This window comes from Equus caballus, chromosome 30 (genome assembly GCF_041296265.1).
Source record: "Equus caballus isolate H_3958 breed thoroughbred chromosome 30, TB-T2T, whole genome shotgun sequence".
Taxonomy (NCBI): Eukaryota; Metazoa; Chordata; class Mammalia; order Perissodactyla; family Equidae; genus Equus; species Equus caballus.
Window position 1 is genome coordinate 18,269,037 of NC_091713.1, and position 17,914 is coordinate 18,286,950.

The window sequence follows — 17,914 nt, forward strand, 5'->3', positions numbered from 1 at the left end:
AATATTCCTGACTTCAAAAGGTTGTTAAGGAATTAAATGGATATTAGCTGAAAAGGAGCCATACAGACGGTAAGAACTCATGATTCCTCGCCTCCTTTCTCTTCTTCTGTTCCCGTGACATTTTGTACACACCTCCACCGCAGCACTTATGCTCAACTGTGCCCTTCAGACATCTAACGATTATCTGATTTTAAAAATATTGAAAATAAATAAAGTTAAAGTCACCCATATTCCAAGCACGTTGGAAAAAGTATATAAATAATGTGAAATTACTCCTTCCTTAGCAATTAGTCCGACATTGGACTCTACTCCCCAGAAGGAGCTCCTGTTAAAAGTTTTGTGTGTATCGCTCTAAACATTTTATTTGCAACTTTTTTTTTCCACTTAACAATACACCATAGGTATCTTTCCATGTCAGCTTATAAATATCTGTATAGTTTTTTTTAAGGGCGACACAACGTATTGCATAGTTTTATTTAACCAGGGGTCTATTGGTGGACATTAAGTTTGTTTCAAATTCTTGTCACGAACATCCCCATACATATTATATTTGGCACACCCATGCTGTCTTTTCTGGAGGGAATTTCCTAGGAATGGGACTCTTGTATCACAGACTATTAATATTCACTATTGTTGTCAGAAACTGCCCTTTCAAAATATCGTGTAGATTTTATGCAAACAGGGCCTCTTTCCCCACATTCTCCCCGACATTGGGCGTTACCAATCTTTAAAGCTCTGGTCGATCTGATGGGTTAGAATGGTAGGTCATCTAGTGAGGAGATGGCCCTGTGTATTCCTTTCTGAAAGCACCTATTTATATCTTTTGCCCATTTTTTGACTGGGCATCCTTTTCTTTTAGATTTGTAGGATAGAGATACCAAGGCTTTGTCTGTTACAGGTGTTGTAAAATTGTTTTTCTTCCAGGCAGTCACTTGTCTCTTGTAATGATTTATTACTCTGGGCCCTCGGAAGGCAGGGACCTCGTCATAGTCAGGGTGCACCACTGGAGACAGCAGCTGGCTCAGAGCAGACTCTCGGCAATGTCTGCTGCAGAGATGGGTGAGGCTACACATGGGTGGCAGACAGATCAAGGGAAAGTCAGCCTGCCTGAGTAAAAACCCTCTGTTAGGAGACTTTAAAATAAAATGCAGATGCTGAAAAAGGTAAATCGTGTCTGTCCGTTTTCTGAAAATTTCATCTTCAGTTCAGTTTATTGCAGTAAAAACCACTGTGGGTTTTGGGTTTTGCTTTTCAATTCTTGAGCATTATGAGACCCTCAAAATGAATATGAAACAAATATTATGTGGCAGGATTCATATGTATAAATGGCAAATAAAAAACTAGGAAAATATGTATCTATCTTGAATAAGAATGAAATAAAGATTAGCAGGCTAATGAAGAATTGTATCATAAGGGAGGTCATATAGACCGTTACAATCAAAATTATATCAAGGAAACATTAATCACTTTAAAAAATGACTTAATAGTGGTAGGTTTCTATCATGGAAAAAGCCCTGGACTCCCGGCTCGGCACTTGTCAATGGAGTGATCAAGTTAAGCCCTTCATCATCATCATCTGTACACAGGGGAGAAATATCTGCCCAGACTACTTTGACCAGCCACACATCCGTCCCTTCATCCACTTACTCATTCGTTCAGTCAAAACTCAGCAGCAGACATTTTACAGTGTAGGCTGATTTGACTTAAAACAGGATCATGAAAAGGCGACTTAAAAATGTAAAAAACCTCTACAACTTTAATATGAAAGATAACCGAAGGAATATTTAGCTTATAAAGCTGGAGTAGAAAATATCTTTGGGGTACCCCATGAATATAGCGGATGAAAACACTGAGCAGCTTTTGGAACATAAGTAAATACAGCTTATTTAAAATGCACGATGGTCACAGGAGACAGACTGGAGTGGGATAAAGTTTTTATTATAATGAAGTATTTGCACAAATATATACACTGAAAACACATATGTACACAAATTTATATACCACACAATATACACAACAGTTGCAACACAGGCGAATAAGTAGAGAGTGTCTGTGTGACGCTGGATCAGCTAACCAAGGATGGCCTGCTCTACCTTTGCAGGCTGTTCAAATGAGGACAAAATGACATGATGAACATAACAATTGGAACAGCAATATCTACACAGTAGCATCTTTAACACGTCTCAACTCACTTAATCCTAGAAACCCTGTGAGGTAGGTAGCATCAACTATAGTTTATGGATGAGGAAACTGAGGTACAAGAAAGTGGCTGGTCTTGCTCTTCAACCTGGGTCTATGGTTTTTAAACTCCAAATCCGTGATTTTTTTTAAGGCCTTGCTGCTTCATACCGGGGTGATTCTAAAATGCTTGAGACTATTTCAATCCTAGTATCAACATTTTTCACATCTCCCACTTAAAAAAAAATGTTACTTGTGTAATTACTTGCTTTGCAAATCCCTTCTTCTTGGAGGGCCTCAATTTTGCTTTTGAAGGACTGTCACTTTCTCGAAGGCAGAGGTTCTTGGTCATCAGAGAACCCGTGCCCTGAATGCAAAGAGCTTTCAGTAAAGTTTGTCACTTCGGTGCAGCAAGGTGCTGGAGAGAGCCTGCTCCCAAGGACTTAGCTGAGTGAGGGAGACAGACAATCAGACGATTCTAACAACAGGTGATGGATGCTGATGGCGAGCCCTGGTGGCAGAGGGACACCCTCCTCTAACGGACTGTGGAAGTCGAGCAAGTGAGGTCACCTGTGGTTCCCTCCAGGATGGCCCAAACTGCTCAGAAAGACTGATCAGCCTGATTCTCCCAAGACCCAAAAGTGACATCAAAACACAGAGAAATATAAAACCTCCCCTCCACTTGTGAAGGGGCTCAGGATGAGTTCTCCCACCCCCATGTGGTTTGCAACAATCACCCCAGAGATGAGAAAAATCACAGTTTTTGTTTCCAGGGCAGGATCTGTGCCTAAATTGGTTTTCGGAATCACAGTGATTTAGAGGAAGGGCTGGGTTTTGTCTCCAAGCTGGCTTGTCTAACCTCTGCTTACTCTCCCATGGGAACGCGTAGACATTTACCAAAGTGCCGTATAATTTGTCATGATTGGCAGGGAAGCTATTCACTGAAGGAAATTCCCTCCTACCTGCCAATCACAGCCAAGGGTCCTGTTCAGGGTAGGGCAAAGAAATTCAAGTTGAGATCTGTGATGGAATTATTCCACAATCCAAGACGATTCAGTTGATATCTATTTCCATCTGAGATATCTGACGAATAACACATACACTATTCAGAAAACTCAAGGTACAGAAATCAAACGATAGAAAAGAACCAACCCCGGGGACCTTCAATCTGACGGAGGATGTTGCAGAGATTTCCACGTTTCCCAAAGCCTTTCTTTAGATCTCTGCACGAAAGGAAATTTTGCTGGAAGGAGGACAAAGCTGTGGCTTTACACACCCCATCCTCTAAGGCTTCATTGAATTAAACATGTGACTGCTGCCAGAATGCAGAGAACTAGAAGTTACCCTGCAGACCAGGGACATCCCAGGAGCACGATGCACTCGTGAGGGTGGGCAGCATCCCACAGAAATCACGTTTAACTATTTAAAAATAAATGCTATTTAATATTCTCAACTAATATTTAAAACATGTGGTAAAATTTTGCCTAGAGATACTCCAATTGGACTTTTCTTTATCAACGCGATTTGCAATGATTTGCAATGTTGCAAAGGCAGTAACACTACAGTAGTTTTTTATTTGTTTTCTTGGGCTGGCTGAACAGGCTCTCCGTAATCTTGTTTAGACTACTGATTTACTTAGCAATTCCTTTCCCTTTTAAATAGTGGAAAACTAAAGTCCAGTTCACTGATCAAAAATGTCCAAATAGTGGAGAGAGGTTGAGCAAATTTTGCTTTGATTGTCACTTTGGCTCAAATTAAAACCAGCTCTTATAAGAATCTCACTGGGTTCCAAAGAAAAACATCTCTTGCTTGAAAATAATCTGCCCATCACTTTTTAGGAAGGTGCAGATGACATTCCAGAAAGTTATGTGAAAAAATATGATGAGAAGGGGAAACGTCAAAGTTTAGCTATTCCAGTTGATTTGAGGGCATGAAGTTAACTCTTGTTTCACTGTGAAAGTCACAGCGCCATTAATAATAAGCACAAAGTCAAGAAGAGTATCCATTTTAGGTGTCAGGTGAGAATGGTGGAGGTGTTGACTGGTATTTCAAATTTTGGCTGAAATCCCCTGAGAAGAGGACACGTGGTCTACAAGTTCCTCTTAACAACTTGGGCCACTGACCTATCTTCCTACTCAAAATTAAGTGTATGGTTCTCAAGTTTACCTGAAAGAAAACTCATGAAGAACGTCCAGGCTAGGAAGAGCCCTTTCTTGTACTGTGACTTCTGAATGCAGAACATCATTGCTTTATTCTATGCTCCTTCCTAAAGCTTAAAACAGCACTTTCACGCCCCAAATCTCAGGAAGGCACTTATGTGCCACAGATGCCCATCAGGCTCCTCTGAGTTAGTGTACTAACTGTGTCTTGGTCGGCACTTGTGCTGTCAGGTTCATGCTGTGACTGATGGATCAGGGGAGTTGATAGAAACTGTGTTGATCCTGGTTACCCAATGAGTGTTCTTGAGTGCACATGCTGTGGTTTCTAAAGCTAACGGAACAAGAAATAACGCTTTTTTTTTTTCATGAGAAATCCAAAATTAGGGCAGTTAAAACATTGTTAAGAACAAAAGGCACAAGATTCTACTAATCAATCATGAATATTCATTACTTTTTTCTACATATTTAATGCAAAGATATGAAACTTCTGAGTGTACAAAATCAAATGTTAATGAAAGTGGTAGTTTTACAAAAAACATTGTAGTTTAATATAACAATAATTGGAGATAAATGAACTAAATGCCAGCAAACATTTTGGAAAGATCCACTATGGTATAAAGGGTATTTGAACACAATAGTTCCTTCTGCATTAAGAAAAAAATCCTCTCATGATTCAACAAATTTCTATTTTTCATGGCTATGTCTGAATCTTATGAAAGAAAACCCGAGTCTTTGGATTCTTCATTTTTTCCTTCTAAAATGACTCTCGTCATTAAAGAGAAAAGACACAGCTGTTTTCAAAGTCATGGTTTCCTCATATTTCATTCAGAAACTGTCCTAACTGCCGGTGGAAAGATGGTTTCCATGCGAGACAATGGGAGTCAGGAAGATTTCCTAATCTGCTGTAAGCCCACACTCCTAAAACTACTCTTCAGATCACCCGATGCAAAAGTTTTAAAGTTTAGAATGATGAAGGCTGGGGCATAGATTATTGTAATGAAATTTAATATCATAACAGCTTAGCAAAACTTTAAAGAAGATTGTTTTAGGAGGATGTGCATTTCACAGCAATTACACACAAGAAATGAATACACACAGATGAAGCTGTGTAGTTTATTTTAAACAATACAGCCTTTCCACGTGAAAAACTTTGTGCTCTTGGCCTGTCTCACTTTTCAATCAAGTAGGGATTTAAAAAGTGACCTTGCAGGGGAGAAGTCAGGAAGAAATCTGGTAACATGGACTCCAACCTCAAAGGGATGCTCTGTTGTAGTAACAGGATGCAAATCCTTCCCATAAGTAAATACCCTCCAATATTTCACAGTGAAAAGGCTCTTTTCCCCATACATAATTTAACCTCTTATTTGCTTTGCAATTCTTTAGGAGAGGACAGTGGATGAAATTTCTTTGTGAAACAGAACTAGAAATAGTGATCTTTTGCCGCTCAGTAACAGGGAATTTTAAAAAAAAAGCTTTTCAGTCCCAGCTAACAAATTCTTTAAAAAAATTCCTGTGTGAAAAATATAGTCAATTCAAAGTCCAAAGTCTGTAGCTGAAATCAATGTGAAAAGGGTTTACTGCCACATTCAAGGTTCAGGGTGCTGAGCACAGCGGGGGAGACAGGCCCCTCCAGCTCCTGGAGCCACAGGCGGTAGGGATGACCGACAGCAAGACTGAGGCCCCAGTCTTGACTGAGGGAGAAGACACAGGACATCTCTCCTCCCGCTAAGTTCCTTTCACTCCAGTTCTTATTTTCTAAATTTCACGACACTTAGTTCACATGAAAGTCTTTTAGGTCAGACTCTCTGTAAAGAAGTCTGTGTCTCCGGTAGTCCTTAAATTAAATCTGTGTCCATGCCCAGCAAAAATAATGTTTCAGGTCACTAAATTTTCACTAGCCACTTTGTGGCTACAGATTATAGAAGAAAAATAAAGAGTCTAGCGCTGGTCCTTGCGTGAGTCCTGTTTTCAAGTGTTCTCTTCTTCTCCCCACTTCGTCGGATTTACCTAACAGAATCAAGTGCAGTGGGAACGGACATAGAGTTTTGAATTTCAGTGTAAAAAACCTCACTGGCTTGAAGAGGCAGCTTAGCAGCAACACATGTGAGGGACCAGTGGGTTTAATTCCCTCTAAGCTGCACAAGAGTTGGCTGGAAAGTTTGAGTCAGAAGTTACTTCTACCTCTAAGCGAACTAACAGGAGAACCATCCAGTCTCCCTGGGCTGGTCCTCCTTCTGGTGCTGCATCCGAGTCTGTTTGGGGATACTACACTTGGGCTGGGAGTTGGACAACCTGACTTATCCAGAAGAGACCATAATTGCTCAATCAGTGTTTTAATGGCTTAGAACCCGGTGAAGGGAAGAACATGTGAGTGGGAGGACATGACTGCCGTTTCAAATATCTTTAGGGATGCCATGTGGCGGAAAGATCAGAGATGTTTGTTTTCACTTCCGAGAACAGAATGAGGGCCAATCGGGAGAAAAACTACAGGACACCAGATTTGGGTTCAACCGAGGTAGTCACGTAGTGAGTTCCTTGTCACTGAAGTAATTAAGCCAAAGCTGGAAAGCCGCTTAACAGAACCTTGGTTTCCTGCAGGTGGGTTGGAGTCAGTGAACCGTAAGGTCCCTTCCAACTCTTGACAGATTTTTCAGGCCCGAGAATAATATGCAGATCTAATTTGGAAAACTATTCTTAGAAAATAGCTAATATAACTTTTGGAAAGAACAATGTATTTAGAAATATTTCCACCAGTTTTCTTCAGACGACCAAACTAGAGGCCGAATCCCAGAAGGAAGGAGAATGCAGTGGAATTCTCCCCGTACGGGGCCGGAATGCACACAGTAACAGATGACACCCTGTGAGGAGGGCTGTGTCATCTGAAGCATTACCCAGAAAACGTGCTCCAACAGCTCAATCACTGTAGACTGATCTAACACAAGACCCACGTGTCATTTAAGATGCTGCCTGAAGGCTCAGCGTTTCCAGGTGTTAGTTGCACAATAAAATCATCCTTGCACATCTTGAGACCCTGTCTAACACAGGAGAAAGCAGCTGTCTGAACATGTCCCTTAGGGTAGAGATGAAAGTGAAACTTCATAGAACAAGTTCCCCTACCCTGCAGGCTTCAGGGGGTTAGGACTCATCTGACCTAGATCTATCTTTGTCTACAAGCAGCTTATCCTAAGAAGCGTAGTGCTATTCCGGAGGATCACATCTCTTCGTTTGTGCTCCTCCTTCTGCGGCACTAACATAATTGTCGCCTGACACGAGGTGATGCCCATGACTCCTGGGTTAATAGATGTAATAACTGAACAACTGTCACTTTGGCTAATGTGGAAAAAGATACCAATGTGGATATAAATGTCATTGGCTTCATGTGACATCTACTCATGCAGACAGGTGGAATGCACTGTTAAAATTCACGGCAATTAATTTTTAAATGAGGCCTCACCAAAAATGTAAATGTTAATGTTTCGTTCCTGGATCCCAACTGAAATGGCTCTATTAAAATCAACATTTACATTAAGCAATCAAGTCTTGATTACTGATGACCAAATGCACCAGAATAGGGATATCAGGAAAATATGATTGCCTGGGAGAATGGAAACTTCTAGGTAATTCAAACTCTGATTCTCTGACTCATTGCTATGGGAAGGTAGAGAGAGAGATGATTATTTTTCCAAGCTGGGTATAAATATAAAAAACAACTGTACTTTTTGAAAATATAAAATCCAAATACCAGCCAATACCCATTAGATAAGTGAGTTTTCTGACTGTTCATATGGAATATATAAATATTCCGTGATTTTTAACAAAGTGAAACATCCTTCCTCCTGTATTTTTGGGCTCCTGTTCTAAACTTTTTGATTTTACTTCCATTTCAAAGGAATGATCGAGGCACTGGTTCTGAATTTAAGACTATATTTATTAAAGTGTTTTTATTAACAAACTTTCACCAGAAAGTTCCGAGTGTGTCAATACAGCAGGCACATTGGCTTCAAGGTTTGGCATTTGGCAGTCCACAGAATTGCACTTGACTCTCACAATTCTGCCACAACTTTGTGGATTGTTCGGGCAGGACCTGTAACCAGCCTTCCCCATTAAATGGTTAAATAAAAATTTTGGTTCGTTCTGATTGAAATGTTCTGAGTTCACAGTGACATCAGTCTGAGCCGGGCTCGGCTCTCCTTCCCTTTCTGTCTGGTCGCTCTGATTCTCCACAATGGAGTCCTGGTTTGCGGCCACTCCACTGCCCTCCATATTTCCGATGTCTCTACTTTTACAGAGTCCCCTTTGGTTATTTTCAGGATCACAACACGCTGTTTGTAAACATCCGGCACTTCTGCAGACAAATGGTGATGGCTCTGCCACCTTTGGAAGATGCTCTTCTATGCTCTGAAGACTGCGTACGCTGGTCTTACCAATTTTTTCTTGGGCCTGGATGTGCTGCACCGGGTGGAGGAAAAGACTCCTAGGCAGAGAATTCTGCATTCCGGGTGGTTTCCCTCTGCCCTGTAGGCAGGGACAGTGGTGGATGTGCGGGATGGGATGCGCGAAGCCCTCGGGGGCTTGGTGCGCAGCCTTCAGAGGCGTCAGGCCATTTTGGAGGTGCACAAAGCTGCTGGCAGTAGGAGCACATTGGTGGCACAAGCAGTCACCCATCTGCTGGCAGGCGTGGGCACCATATTTCAAATGTTTGTAGGCATTTGGGCAGCTACATCTCTGATTCAGAGAGAAGAGGTGACACATGGTGTGCTGTTCGAGAGAGGGCTGGAACAAGGCAGCGCTACCTTCGTTTTTGGTGCTTTTGCTGAGTTCACTGTTGTATGCTGCACGCACGGGCATCCCTACGTTCTTTGCCTGGCTATTGAAGAATTCAGAGCAGATGTGGGTCTCTTCATAGGAGGGCTTCTCAGAGGCGGTACAGCTGTGGGATGCCAGAGGTTCTAATTCATAAAACTCATGCTCCATTTCAGATTTTTGGCCCCTGGGATCTAAATGATAAGCATTCATGGTATGTGTTTTGTTTTGTCCCTTGTCACCAGGACTTGTAGACAAGGCATGAGAGAAGGCACTGCACTGGAGTTTTTTAGGTAAAGGAATCTGACCACAGGTACCCTGTGGCCCAAGGCACCGGCACATGCACTGGAAGAAGAAGGTGGCAAAAGCCCAGCTGACACACATGATGAGCATCATGAAGGTGCCCAGCTGGGTGTAAGCCAGAACCGTGGAGGGCATCATCATGGCCCCGGCCACGAAGGTGGTCAGTGCGGCCATGGCAATGGCAGAGCCCATGCGACTCAAAGAGAAGATCACCTTTCCTTCCCGGTCAGCATCTGGGGCCAAGCGGTAAGCGACCCCATAATGGACGGCGAAGTCTACAGACAAGCCAACCGCAACCGAAATGGTGACAGACTCCAAAACATTGAGCTCCCAGCCCAGCAGGACGAGAGAACCAACAGTGACAAATATTGTTCCGGCTATTGAAATGATGGCGTAAAGGCTTATGATGATGTTCCAAGTGGTAAGCAGCATGACACTAAACGCAACAGCAACCGAGAGCCCCATGGCAATGAGGGTGCCATCGGAGAGGCTATCCTGCAGGTCATAGAACTCGAGATTGCTGACAAACCAGCCGTTGCTGAGGCCCTCAGGTGCAGAACTGAGCTCACTGGAAATCCATGAGTCCACCTCTTTATAAAACTGATGCATCTTTTCATAAGCCAGTGTGAAGAGGTAGGTACTCTGGAACTCCAGCACCACTGCCCTGATAGTATCATTGATATCAAACCTGGGCCCTGGGGTTTTGCTATCCAAATGGTACCCCGTACTCCTTTCCAGCTCCATGATGGCTCTCTTCATGCACAGTTCAAAAATCTCTTGCTTATAGGGGAAGCTCCAGTGGCTGCAGCACGGGTACAGGGCAGGCTCATCACAGTCCTGGTTTTCCATCCACTGCTTGAATGTCTCAATGAAGCAGCTGGTGAAGTCCTGTTCATCGGTCTGGTAAAAAAAGGTTTGGTTTCTCAGTTTTTGACAGAAGTGCAAAATCCAGACCTGGGAAGCTGGGCTAGCAATGTTGAAACTGCTGTCTAAGGTCAACTTCCCTTTACTCTTGGGGTTGAGTGGATTGCCATTGTCTTCGGGGGACACACCCCAGATCACCGTGATGGGCATGTGGAGCTCCTCTCCATGGTGGACACGCTCAAACATGAAAAGCTTTTTGTACTCAGCATCGTAACGTTCAAAAGGGTGAGACGACCTGAACACCTGGAACTCGGATAACTCCAATGAGGGCAGTTTCATCTTTGGATTTATGCACACGATGTAGGCCCCCCCTACAGTTAAGGCAAGGAACCAGAACAGCCAAAGGTAGCGAAACTTAATGACGATGCATGGCAACACTTTTTCAAAAAAAATTCGAGACGCTTCTGAAATGGCAAAAAGTACTTTGTGGCACTTCTGGCAAGCCACTGTCCAGCAGCTTTTGTTGTCGTATATTTGCTGCTGCGGCTTTTTGAAGCAACTGAATATATTGAGAAGATATCGCTCATGCAGCACAACTACTGCTGGAAGCCATGTGACCATTAAAACATAATTCACCAAAATAGCTGTGCCCGCATAAACCCCAAAGCATCTGATGGCTGTAATGTTGCTAACATAGTTAGCATAAAAGGCAGCGGCTGTCGTGAAACTGGTGACGAACATGGAGAGGGCGGCGTGCTGCAAGGTGATGCTCACGGTTTCCGAAGTTCCTGCATGAGGCTTGTCAAATTTGGTATAGTTCCAAACGTCACACAGGACAAAAGCATCATCCGCTCCAATTCCAACCAAAATAATGAGTGCAGTGAGGTTCATAAATGGAAAGAATTCAAAGTTAAATACTATGCGATAGAGAAAATAGGAAACAATCAAGGAACTGATGATTGCAAACATTGTCATAAGAGTGATGAACATGGACTTGGTGTAGACGCACATGACTAAAAGGACGATGGCAATGGCTATGGCAGGATACACAGTATCCATGAGAAGGTAATCCTGAAACAAACTGTGTTTGATCCCAAACTCAATCCCGGTGATGGTGGTGACACCGTCAGAAGAGTTCCAGTTTTCAAAGTTGTCCAGGTAAATGTTCATCATGCTCTCCCCTTTCTCAGTGGGAGAGAAGAGCATGCTATACTTGAGCGCCGGCATGGCGTAGTCGGCTGCCTTTGGGGTCATAAAGTCTTTGTCCACCAGGTAATGGAGGATCTGGTACACGGCGTTGTACTTGGTACACTTGCGTGGCACGTTGGTGCACTTGAGCTGGTCCTTTCTTCTGGCCGCCATGTCCCAGCAGTCTGGCTCCAGAGTGCCATTTTGGTAGTGTTTGGCGCAGGTCCGAAGCAGCTTCAAGGTGTGAGAAACATCTCGCTCGACGATCTTCTGGCAGGATGACCTGTTGTTCAGAATAGCGATGTAGTTCCCCAGGGTCCAGCTGGGGCAGCAGGAAGCGGCCGTGGTCCTCTGGCAGAGATCGCCAAACTGGGGGTGAGACCTGATCTGCGGAGACACAGACACGTGGAAGGCCTGCCGTTTAAAATCGGTCAGCAAAGGGTCTGAATTAAGTGGCCTTGAGGGACAGGGAAAGTTACAGAAGTTAAATCATCATCCTCTGAAGTTAGGTATCAGTTTGAATACAAAGCGAGGTTCCCCCTCAAAGTTGTCTTACATGGCGGAGTCCTCAGTAGCTTACTTTTCAAACAATAAACTACTGTCAGCGGATAGCACATGAGTGTGAAAGAACTTCAATCAATGCTAGTTTGGTTTCAAAAAGGACACAAAATTAACACCTCTTTGGTAAACAAGCCTTTTCCAAGCCACTTTAAAAGGCAATAAAATGGATAGGCTGTGAGGTTTATGTATGTTCACCTACAGGATTAATTAAGAGAACAATTGCCCAATTGATTTATGAAACACGATTGTGGCTTTGCCTGAAATTTCCGGTAATCAGCATGAAATTTTTGGTGACAAAGGTACTGTGTTTCAATTAATTTAGTTGGAGGCAAAGATGATATTCTCTAGAAAACTGTCAGTGAATCAAAATGTGACTCTGGTGACACCAGAAGCGCTGATGTCAAAGATGTACGAAAGACATGGCATAAAATTGTTTCTTGAAATATGAGTCGAAAAGGGCAGTGCTTCTAAATTAAAATATTATATAATCTGATTTTAAATAAATATGTATAATTAATAAAATAAATACATAAGCAGGAATTTAATTATTTCTTCCACATTGTTAGAAGTTTATCCAAGTTGGCTAAAGGACTTTTGGGGGAACTTTCTTTTCTGTTTTGGTGAACAGGGTTCTGCTGCATATCAGCAAGTCTGACAATTCTGGATGTAATGTGGACCGTATTTCACTCAGAACACTATTTCTAATAAGGCTTTTCTTCTTATGGCTGTTCTGGTCACAGAAAACTGAAAAATTGTGCCAATGCCAAATCTGGCATTGATAAGATTATACTGAAGCCTGCGTAGTTCCATTGCCTTAAAAACGTGTAAATTACGTGAATGGCCCTCTTCCCTGAGGGTGAGAATAAGAAATATCCCTCTCTCGAGCCTGTCCGGAGACTTCTCTTCAGAAGGACTAGAGCTAAGGACAACCCACTCCTATCACCTTCCCTCATCTCTATTTACCAAAGGCTGTTCCAGAGAAGAAAATCCAAAGTCAAGAAGGGTGTGAATATTTTTTTTTCTAATAGGATTAAAACCTCCCTTTACCTTTATTAAAGTAGGTTTTATCAATCATGCATTGAAATATCTTCTCAAAGTAGAGGAGAAGTTGGCACAAATCATCTTTTTGAAACAGACTTATCCAAGAACCAAGTTACTCATAACTAACTAAGCCCTGGCCATCGATAGACTTTCCTGGGCCTAACCCTGTGGGGGCGAGGCGTAGATGAACCAAGACTGGCCATGTATCGGGAATTGTTGAAGTTGGGTGGCCTTGCACATGGGCATTATTCTATTAGTCTATTTTTGCACATGTTTGAAAATTTCCATAATAAAAATCTGTGGTTCTTTTTTCAAGATACTCTATTGGGGGTAAAGAAAAATGAGTCAAAAGGGTTATTATTCGAGCGTACTAAAGCAACATTGATTTTAACAAAGGCTTAATTTTTAAGCTCATTTTTAAAGATCAATAATTACTCGATATTTCATAAAATAATATAATTAATATTTAATTGTTTCTAGGTAAAAACATTCACATAGGCTACCTGAGGGGAAAGCGAACCACCTAATAAATAACAGGAAACCCTGGAATAGCATCTCCTTGGTTTTCATGGCAGATAACCACTTTTACCCCAAAAAGAAAGAACATGCAACTCCCTGGGGTCAGCCTGGTAAACTGAAAGAAAGCCAATGCAAGCCCAATGCCTGACAGTTTTCAGATGGAAGAAAATAAATTGTATCCATTATGAAACCCACTATCAGCTGGAACACAGTTGTATTTGCTGAAATAACCAAATGTCAAAGATAAAGGAAGTAGGGGTGCCAGCTCAAACGGGGAAAGAAAGCACAGAATTCCGTCCTTGAATAACCTTTTCACGTAATAGCGGGTTTTTTATGTGTATATTTGACCAAAGATTAAAAAGTCGGACATGATAAACACAGAGCAAAGACTACTTTGATGGCTGCTATCAAAAATAAATGCTGGTGAGTCTCTGGAGAGCTGATCCTCAGATTCAAGGGTGGTGCTGGCTGATGGACAGCCTTTGGAAAACAGTTTTGCAAGGATCTTTTGCAGGGTAAGAAACAGGGACAAAGAAAAGACACTGAGACTGGCACTCTTTACCTTGAATTGGATGCCAGTGCCTTGACTCTAAAGGAAGGAAGCACAAGGAACTGTCTAGGCTTTCAGAGAGTAAGGCCATATGTTCCCATCCATCCGACTATTCTAAAGAAGAAAGTATTTATTGGACACCTACACGACATGTGTAAGGCGCGGCAGTCCTTGCCCTCAAGCTGCTGAGGGCGAGGCAGGGAAATCAGACAAAAAAACAATAATTATAATTCAACATGAGAAGGAGCATATTACATGTCAGGGTCCACATGAACCTGCAGAGGGAGTGCCCAAGCCTGTAAGTGTGGTGGGATGGCAGCTCTGACTTAGTCGTTTGCAACTGAGATAGCTAAATACAGAGGCATACGTGAGACTGTGCGCTTAAAGAGACTGGCAAGCAGGTACGTCTTCATGCAGAAGGCAACTATATTTTTGCCATATTTTTGGGTGAGGGATTCACAGGAATGCTTTCAAAATCTTTGAAGTTTATAAAAATAAGAACAGAGTTAGTGAGAACAACTTCTTGTAACTCTCATGAAGAACATAGCCCTTTAATTCTAGGTATTCCCAAATTGGCTGTTTTAGGGAGTCATTCTGCTTATGTGGTTATAACATGTCTTTGCACCATTCCCTAGTTAGATAGTACCAGGGGTGGAGCTGGCTTAAAATAGGAAGTAAAGGGAGAGGAGAGAAAAAGAAGAAACCAGCAGAGTTTTAAATGATACCTTAACTTTTAAAACTATTGGCCGAGTTGGAGATATGTTGAGAGGCTGAGAAAGGAGTAAAAGGAAGAAAATTAAGCCCTTAATACCAGGTGCAATCAACTGCTGGACTCTCCTTCCCCATGTGTCCAAGTTCCTCACGTATTAAAAGTTTAAGGGGGGCAGGCCTGGTGGTGCAGTGGTTAAGTTTGCACACTCTGCTTCAGTGGCCCGGGTGTGCTGGTTCAGATCCTGGGTGCAGACCTACGCACCGCTTATCAAGCCATGCTGTGGCAGGTGTCCCACGTATAAAATAGAGGAAGATGGGCACAGATGTTAGCTCAGGGCCAATCTTCCTCGGCAAAAAGAGGAGTGGCGGCAGATGTTTGCTCAGGGCTAATCTACCTCAAAAAAAAAGTTTAAGGCAGTTCGAGAGGAAAGAAAAAGCAAGACCTCCACAGTCCTCTTTAAAACAACGCATCAGGAAACACATTTCTGGGGTCCTTTAAGTTTCAGGAGGGTTCCAGCTGTCCACAAAAGTTACCCAAGTAAACAGGGTCTTGGGCACCGAATTTCAAATCCCTTTCACAAGCTGATTCCTCTGAGCTCCAAGTTCTACAATGACTGAGAAACAGACTACAGGGTTTTCAGCAGTCAAGATTAGAGAAACACACTTCTGGTTACTAATGACTATCTGCCAGTGTGTTCTGTAGAAGCCAAAGGGCAGAAAAAAGTGATGAAGAAGATCAGGGGAGTCAACTGAGGCTCCTTTAAAAGAGTCTAAGAAAACAAGCATTTCTGTTAGGAGGTGGACAACAGCATCACAAACAGAAGGTATTTACTTTGGAAAGCAAGGCCAGTCTGAATTACAAGTATAAGTGGCATAGGATTTAAATGGAACTGGAGTTGGAACTCAGTGTGCTGTAAACAAAGGCAGGCGACAATGGAAACAACTGGTCTCGTTGAGATATTACACTGATTACCAGACATTTTCTGGAGTCAACCCACCAAGAATTAAGCTCTTCTGCTCTGTATCATTTGGGGTGTGTCCCATTCAACTTGAGTGCTGTTAAGAATCAAGTGCTAAAGTACAATAGCTAGGATTTGAGTGGGGAGAAAAGGGAAAGACTGCCAAGTCACCTTGGGACACAGTTCACTTAAACTATCTAACAGATAAAAATCCTAAAAGGGTCTTGAGCTGGGGGACCTGAAAAAGGTACAGTAATAATCTGAAATCTGAACTGTTAACCAAGAGTTATTATTTAAGGTATCATTGAACATATTATCTCTAAGAGAAAGGTTTATTATTCTGGGTTCATAGCAGAGTTTGAGACTAGAATATAAAGGCATTTGCCATTGGTAAAAACAGTATTTAATTTAACAGGTTAAAATTATAACCATGCTCTTTGAGGTAGAATTTTGGGGCCTTGATTATCTGTTTGTTCATTTGTTGGTGTGGGTCTGCACCTGGCTTGACCATTCATTCAGACACGTGTCTTGGGTCTGTTCCTCAGATTTTCACAAGAGGACCACAATGCTTGTCGTGTTCTTGCAGGGATTACAAACTTGAATTCACAGCTATCCAATCCTTATTACGAGCCCAGTAGAGAAAAATACTCCAGACAAGCAGAGCATATGTATTCCTTTAGATAGTCTAAATTCTGCAAATGCATCAAGTCGAACGATTAGAAAGCTACATATTTAGATTTCATTGCTTTAATCCCTTGTAGCAATGCTTTTGCTATAACATTTTCCTGCTACCAATCTACCTGAGATAGGGTTTACAAAGCAGCTAAGATTCAATACTATATCTCTTGTAAACATGCTATTAAGAACTTTGCACGCAACATCACACTTCTTTTATGAAGGCTACGGGGAACAGCGCTCTCCCTAGTAGGAAGGAAAGCTGGGATTCGGAAAAAAAAAGTGTTACCCTATTTATGTGACTTTTGTCACTGACTGTGAATTCTTGTTTGCTCCGGTTGCCAGGGGAGTTAGGGACAAGTTTGTAGCTCACCGCTAGCAAATGTACAGGATTGTGAAATATGCATTATTGTATGTTAAATCTCATGCTTAGCTTTATTATTTTCCGTTCATGTAATTCATTCAACTTATCTTTTCTATATGCTTTTTTGTGAGCTACCTATTGATGCTAATTTTTATCATCTGATATATATGTATAAAATAATATAGTGCTTTCACTTTGACAGCTATAATGGCATAGTACTGCTTATTGGGTTTTGAGTCTCCGAGTCCATTAAGAGTCTAACATGGGGGCCAGCTGGGTGGTATAGTGTTTAAGTTCACGCATTTTGCTTCAGTGGCCCAGGGTTTTGACAGTTTGGATCCTGGGTGCAGACCTATACACTGCTTATCAAGCCATGCTGTGGCAGGCATCCCACATAAAGTAGAGGAAGATGGGCATGGATGTTAGCTCAGGGCCAGTCTTCCTCTGCAAAAAGAGGAGGATTGGGGGTGGATGTTGGCTCAGGGCTAACCTTCCTCAAAAAAAAAAAAAAAAAAAGAGTCTAACATGTACTCATAGAACAAATTGCTTGTTCTTTTTGGTTTTTTGGGATTTTTTGGTGAGGAAGATTGGCCCTGAGCTAACACCTGTTCCAATCTTCCTCTACTTTGTATGTGGGATACCACCACAGCATGGCTGGATCAGCAGAGTGTAGGTTCCTGCCCAGGATCCAAACCCAGGAAACCTGGGCAACCAAAGTGGAGCACACGAACTTAACCACTACACCACCAGGCCGGTCCCTTGATTTAAAAAAAGGGTACTTATTCTATGCCATGATGACTCTGAAGTTCATTTGAGTGGGAAACGGCATATATAGTCAAACAAGACAAAACAAAAATGTCAGGGGGAACCTTCTGCATTATGGAAGCATAAAGCATAGTGGATAAAGGTACTCTGGAACTAGACTTGGCTGCATTCAAATCCTGCATCTGCCACCTGCCACCTGTGTGAACCTTCCTCATCTACAAAATGGGAAAAATAATAGTACTTAATTTATAGCACTGTCATGAGGATTAAATGA

At 42.2% G+C, this 17,914-nt stretch overlaps 1 protein-coding gene across 12 annotated transcripts in view; it reads right to left on the reverse strand.

The window, feature by feature from the left end:
- Positions 1-8,244: 8,244 nt before the first annotated feature.
- DISP1 (dispatched RND transporter family member 1) overlaps positions 8,245-17,914 on the reverse strand; it is a 202,440-nt gene continuing 192,770 nt past the window's right edge. For all 12 annotated transcript variants that reach the window (XM_023632543.2, XM_023632544.2, XM_014738044.3 and 9 more), the window contains one exon: positions 8,245-11,882. In XM_023632543.2, coding sequence (XP_023488311.1) covers positions 8,268-11,882 — 3,615 coding nt within the window. In that variant the 3' untranslated portion in view covers positions 8,245-8,267. The remainder of the gene's footprint in view (positions 11,883-17,914) is intronic.